Genomic DNA, 6,643 nt, shown 5'->3' on the forward strand with positions numbered 1-6,643 from the left:
GGTTACGCTGCGTCCTCTGCTCCAGTCGCAATCGTGGTTTTGCCTGTTTTGCTCTCTGCTGCCAGGGGTGGCAGCGGCCACCCAAAAAAAAAATTACAGGTAAAAGGACTAAAATGGCGTTGTTAAAACTCAAAAATTACAACAATACCTAAACCTAATTCAGTTTTCTCTTTCTTCCTCACTATTCCAGCCTTCCTCTCTCCCTCCTCCAGATTCAGATTTACCGATCACGACAAACGCGCGGCCGCCTCACTCTGCCTCCAGTCCTGATCGCTCCTCTGCTCGCTGCGGGCCTGCGGCCGCCTCTGCCTGACTGCCTCTGTGGCCGTGCTCTCTGTTTGCCGCAACCTCATCTGTCTCCAGACCGCGTTGCTGCTTTGTTCAAAAGGTTCAGATTTCTATTTTGTTAGTGCTGATTGTTGTTAGTTAGTGTTGATTTTTGTTAGTTAGTTTTGATTTGGAATTCTGTTAGTTTGAATCGTCGCTCCTCTTAGTTAGTTTTGATAGTTCGTTGCTCCTCTGACTCTGTTAGTTTTGAATTCAATTTTTCTTAGTTCGTCGCCCCTGTGTCAGTTATGAGTTCTTCATTTTGTTGAGTTTTTACCTATCCTAAGAATTTAACTTATATGGCAGTACCCGATATTTTTGTGGAATTCTACTTTTTGCTTATGTTGTTCAGTTAGCATGAAATTTAAAGCTTATTTTGTTAGTGTTGAGTTTGGAGCTTTGATTTGGAGTTTTAATTAGAGGGTAGTGCTGATTTTTGTTTAGAGTTTTTGTGTTGCAAATAAGGTGTTTGATTTTATGTCCATGTAAAGTGTTTGAGTTTTTTTGTTGCACATAAGGTGTTTGATTTTATATCTATATAAAGTGTTTGAGTTTTTTTGTTGTGTTTGAGTTTTTTTGTTGTATTTTTATATCGGCCACTCCAAGCTTTTCAGTCAAGCTCCGCCACTGTCTGCTACACACTTAAAGTTGGTTATGCTTTTAATTCAAAGTCTTAATCCTTTACTACCTTGTAACATTATTGTGTAAATTTGATGATGCTACTGCAAACATTGCGAACGAACATTGACCTAGGGTTTCTGGATTTCTGGATTTTATTCTTCTCGAATTGCTTCAAGCGATCTTAATATCTTCAGATTTCTATCAAATTAATTATTGATTACTTTTTCCTTTCAAACTCATGCTCTCAATAAAGCTTATGCAAAATATTCATATGACAATCACTATAATTAGATGTATATTGCAGGTAATTTAGGTCTGTTTAAATGGAATGACCTAACCTTGACAACAGAAAGAGTGATTATTGAAATTGGAAAAAAATTGTATGATTGTTACCTAGGACCAAAGAGACAGGGCATGCATTAACCATGCTGGGTTTGGTTAGTACAATTTTACACACTATCTATTCAACTCATTGGATAAATAGTTTTTTTTTGTTTATATTCTTCTCTCCATAAGATTCTAGATAGTGGTTGTTTTAGTGATTTATATTGTCAATATTAGATGAGAAAGTATTTCTCGTAGGAAGTTGATCAACCGTTTGGATACTACTGTAGAACTATATATACATATAATTAGTATGTCATTGTTGATGGGACTTTATAACTTTATTTGACCTTTATGGATTTTATGATCTTAGAATGGCACTGTTATGTTGAGTAATGTTCTGATTTCTCTGATAAAGAAGGAATGTTCAAATTAGGCACAACTTTGACTCTTTGGGCATAACTAAATTCTGGATTATTGTAATTTTGTTATTTTTGAGCTTGTGTTGCAATCAAATTATAAATCCAGTTCTGTTTAATTATGTTATTAGAACTTATTTGTGAGCTTTTGTTATGTGAAACCTTACCTGTTTAGTTAGGTACGTATGTCATGTTCATGGTTTTGAGTTTGAAGAGTGAGCTTGTGAAATCATATTAATGTGTTTTGTGAAAGATATTGGGATTTTTTCAGGTATAATATGAATTTTTTATGATTATTTTTTGAATAATTTTCTTTTTTGATGATTTTATAAAGTTTGAAATTTATATGCTGTTATGAACTTTTTAGAATTAGTAAATAGAGATCAGGTGATGTGATCCATTGGAATATGACATAATTTTGAATAATTTGAAAACTAATTGTAATTTAAAAACATTAAAGGATTAAAGGTGTTGTTATTTTATTCATTTAGTTTTCCAATTTTTTGTATAAGGAGTCTTTGACCAATGATTCAGTTGAGCCAATTGTCTCATTTTTCCCTCTAACCATCTCACTGCTTTGTTGCTGCTAGTTGCTAGTTTTTGAGGTGCAAAATGAAAGTGAGGGTTGTGTGTAGGAAGCTTTTTGACTACATACGCTATGATCTCAAAGAAATTGCTTTTCCGTCCTCTTTGCCCGATCCTCCTAACCTCAAAAAGCGCCGCAAATTGACCTATGAGCAGCGTATCTGGGTATGCTATGCTCTTTTCCATTTCCATTAATAATAAATGCTTTCCACTTCCCTTTTTTCGAGTTACTGTGTTATCTCACATTCAATCTTCAGGTTTTGAAGAGAGCTGCTAAGCTTTATGCTGCTAGCTGGGTTCGCGACATTGGTCCTGATCTTCGGCCAAATGATTATAAGACAGATGAAATGATCGATGAACCTAATGCTCAAAAGAAAACAACTAAAGATAAAGAACCCTCAACACTGGAGGATCTTGGTACTGTCTCTTGCTCTGGTTTAATTCTGTTATGCCATTTGGAGTCAATGACTTCTTAATATTAAGATTAAATATTGTATTGAAATACAATGGTGTTATGTAGTTAGAATAGGTTATCATTGAATATTGTAGAAATTTGTTGAATAGGGTATAGACTTTATTGTGAAGTGGAAACTCTTGGAAGAGAGAATTCTCTCTTATTCTTTCTACTGTATCTAAATAAAAGTGCTCTTCCTCTACACCACCGCTAAAATCCCTGGCCACTGGGATTCAACCCAAGACTGTCGGTGGGAAGTGTACGGAAGATCGTGCTTTCCTGATCTACAGTCCCACGAGAGTCCTTTGCAACATTTGTTGCAGTGTCTGGAGTGCATACCATCCCTAATGCAAGCCCTTTCAATAAGACCTGTGTCGTTCAAAAGCCGAAGACAATATAATTGCAACCACAAGTTTTTAATTGTAATTAAAATCTTGTGCGCCACCCCTCGACTTCGAGCCCGGAGTAAAACTCTCTTTTCTTGCTATTGAAGCAAAACTCTTTTTTTAGATTTTATTGATATGGTGACTCTTGTGGCTTATAATCCCTCTCCTTTATTTATTTATTTTTGTTTTGTTTTCTTGATATTTTTTCTGATTAAGTTTCCCTATCATTGCGTTGAATATTAAGTCTGTGACAGTGATTTTGACCATCCATATGTATCTTTTAATGGGTAATATACAGCTGTTGCTGCTAGAGGGGGAATGGAGACTCTCAGACCCGCTTTGCAGCGTGTGTATATGACCAGAGCTTCCTCATACAGAGATGCTTTGAAGAGTTTTATACAGGGATACCAAGAGGGTGTTCAGCAAGTAATGGAGAAGAAAGAAAATTCCAAAACTGAAGAAGATGCTGATGTATCAAAAAAATCAACTTGAATTTCTTCTCCAGCAGACTTGCAGGTCATCTAGAATCAGGCTGCAACTTTGCAGAAATTAGAGTCTGTCCCTTTTAATTCAAGGGTTTGAATGTACATTGCACTGAACAGATATAATTGGATATTGCAAAATAGTGTATTGGGGTACTAAATATCCTGTGGTAGCACCAAGTTTTGTTTTTGGAATATTTTGTTTTACAAAGTTTTAAGTTGTCATGTATGTGCTTATTTGTGATGTTAATTGTATATTTGTTCAGAAAATGGTAGAATTATCATAAGTTGATGCCATGATACTTTTAGCAGCTACACCAAATGGTATATTTACATCTTTACATTGTGATTTTGATCTTGTAGTCAATGGTTGCTAAGCTTAGCTATTCTATATGAACACATTGCTAAGGGAGCTCTTAATTTCATTCTCCCCTATCTCTTCTCATGGATGGATAGTAAAAGAGTCACAGTAAGAATTCAAATATTCATTCATCAACATATGAATGCACTGCTTAAATATGATATAAGGTGAGCTTTCATATGAATGATTTTGGATTGGGTTGTATGGTATCCTTGGCTAATGCTAGTTCTAGGCTGAATTCTACAAGATTTTCTGGCTACAGGTGTGCTGAATTATCAGCTTGACATTGGGAGGTAGCACTTCTACCTCGAGATGCCATCTTAAGCACAAGTATGTGGAAGACAAATTGGGCCACGGGATGCTGGTTGAATAGTTTTAGCTTTATTGTGGAGGTTGAGCTGACTGAAATGACTTGCATAATGGGAAGTATAGAGATACACTCGCACAGTATTGCTCTACAATTTTTTTTCCCTTTTTTAGGTTATCTGCGCTGTACTAATCATAACTGTACCACTCTACAGGTCAAATCCTTTCATTTTCTGATTGGCCATTATGTGGAGGCTAATGCCAAACACCACACATCTGAGGACCCTCCCACTTGAAGAGCTGGTGACTGAGAGACATCGGACTCCTTCTCTAGCAAAGCACAATGGGCCTGTTGTGTAAATCTTTATGGGCCCCTAATAATCACATGACAGTATTTGATTACACATAAAGGTATTCGGCACTCCTGTCGTTCTTTTACATAATTATTCTGCACTAACTTGATTGAAGCTAAAAGCTTTCATGAAGCCACTGTTTAAACACAGTGATTAGTTGAAGCTCTTCTCTCCTCTGGGTCCTCAAACATTGTTGGATTATTCGTTTTCCTCTTTATTTGTGGGGGGATTCAAGGGCTAGGACTTTGAACTTGGTGAGCTTTAGTAATTCAGTGCAATGAATCATTGATCAAAAGCACCTCATTGATGGGTCACGTCCTCATTTTGGCAACACCTACTTGCAGTCTATACAAGCAGGTTTGTACCACAGCTAAAACTTCAGTCAGTAAAAGTGTTCTTCACCTGATGGTATACCTCAGTTTTGTAAGTTGTACCCGAAATTTGGATATTTTTTTGCCTTGAAGCCATATCACCTCAGTGTTGGAGAGAGATAAGGGAAGGAATAAAATGTAAAAAAAAATAACTTGTACGGCGTTTGCAGACTTAGGTTTTGTGGTGAAAATCAATCAACCCAAGCGGACTAAAACCCCTTCTCTCATTCTTATGACCATCTCGTTTGTCAGCCAACAAGTTAAAGAATAAAATTCATGTACACTACTTTGAGGGGACAGGATCCTCTCCCATGAATTGAGAGTCCAGTAAAATCTAGGCTATACAAAAATTAAAGATAGAGAATTTAGAATATTAAATGTATAAATTAAGGTCGTAGATTACTACACACGAGAAAGCACGAGGGAATTGGGAACTGCACTAGAGGGAATCCACCCCCTACTTTGAGTGTTATTTTTACTGTTGTTCAATTATTATAATGTAATAAATAGATTTTTTGTATATATAGTTTAATGAATTTACACATTACATCGTCATCTAATGAGATATCACATTCTTTTTCTATATCATACTATCAATTTTAAATTATCTTTATACAAGTGGAATGATGTGATCAAATAATTAATTTTTATTGGATGTTAAGATAAAATAGTTTTATATTAAAAATGTATATCTTTTACCTTTATATATATATATATATATTGGGGGAGTTAATAGAGAGGGGTAAGTAATTGGAGAAATTAGTATTAGTTTTGGATAGAAGTTTGCTTAGTTGGATGGAAAAATGGGAAGAAAGAAAATAGATAATTTTTATTGTATATTTTTATTGTCTTTCTTTTTCTCTTAGTTTTTCTCTTCCCATTGTCTATTGAAACAAACATAAAGTTAGGGTTGGATAAGACTAAAAGATTATTCATTGTAGCCTTGAGTGATATACTCTGTTGCTTGCTTTCTCTTTAGGGATATATTTGTCTCTTTCTTGGTTGGAGGTCTTATTTTCCATTTTTCCATATTTGTTTAAACATTTTACCTTAGTCAGTTGTATGGTAAACGTTCTTTCTTCCCTTTTCTTTCATTGCGTGCAGTTTGTAGTTTGCAAAAACCTACAACTGCTACAACAGACCATAAAAAGCAGGTCTGGCCAATACAGAGTGGGGGACCATGGCCTGTTGACATGCCCAAATTTAATTGTCTTAAACCCTCCCCATTTTTTACTTGATTTTCATTCACATGTGTAAATTTTCATTAAGTTGTTACAAATGAAAAATAAGCAACAGATAAACACCACCTTGTCATTACACTAGGTGAAGTTTGTATATAGACAAAATTCAGAACATTGGGTCAGCAGTAAGCATATTACCAAAAATATCCCCTTTAGGAATGATTACCCAAAAACATCTTTTTTAGCAGAAAATCTATAGCTTTCTTAATTGGCAGTGGAAGTAGATGAACCATTCTTAGGTCCCAAATTCATCAGATTCAATGACCATGAAATATAAAATCTCGTTAATTTTTAATTGCAGAAGACAGGTGAAAAATCGCGAGTAACAGTGAACTGCTACTAAGAGTATATGAGAGATGGGATGCAAACTTTTCTGAGCTGGAATCATATTGTAGCATGTGGTTTGCGTTGGT

General features: G+C 35.3%; 1 protein-coding gene across 2 annotated transcripts; it reads left to right on the forward strand.

Annotated features, from left to right (window-relative positions):
• LOC101494041 (uncharacterized) lies at nucleotides 1–5,572 on the forward strand. Of its 2 annotated transcripts, XM_027332623.2 has the most exons (7): nucleotides 1–99; nucleotides 191–388; nucleotides 1,253–1,385; nucleotides 2,282–2,441; nucleotides 2,534–2,693; nucleotides 3,415–4,126; nucleotides 4,222–5,572. In XM_027332623.2, the coding sequence occupies exons 4-6, from the start codon at nucleotides 2,304–2,306 to the stop codon at nucleotides 3,606–3,608; spliced, it is 492 nt and encodes a 163-aa protein (XP_027188424.1). In that variant the 5' UTR covers nucleotides 1–99; nucleotides 191–388; nucleotides 1,253–1,385; nucleotides 2,282–2,303; the 3' UTR covers nucleotides 3,609–4,126; nucleotides 4,222–5,572. The 2 variants fall into 2 exon arrangements, with proteins under 2 accessions (XP_027188424.1, XP_073222241.1); XM_073366140.1 differs by lacking the exon at nucleotides 1,253–1,385.
• The last annotated feature ends 1,071 nt before the right edge of the window (nucleotides 5,573–6,643 follow it).

This window comes from Cicer arietinum, chromosome 3 (assembly GCF_000331145.2).
Source record: "Cicer arietinum cultivar CDC Frontier isolate Library 1 chromosome 3, Cicar.CDCFrontier_v2.0, whole genome shotgun sequence".
Lineage (NCBI taxonomy): Eukaryota > Viridiplantae > Streptophyta > Magnoliopsida > Fabales > Fabaceae > Cicer > Cicer arietinum.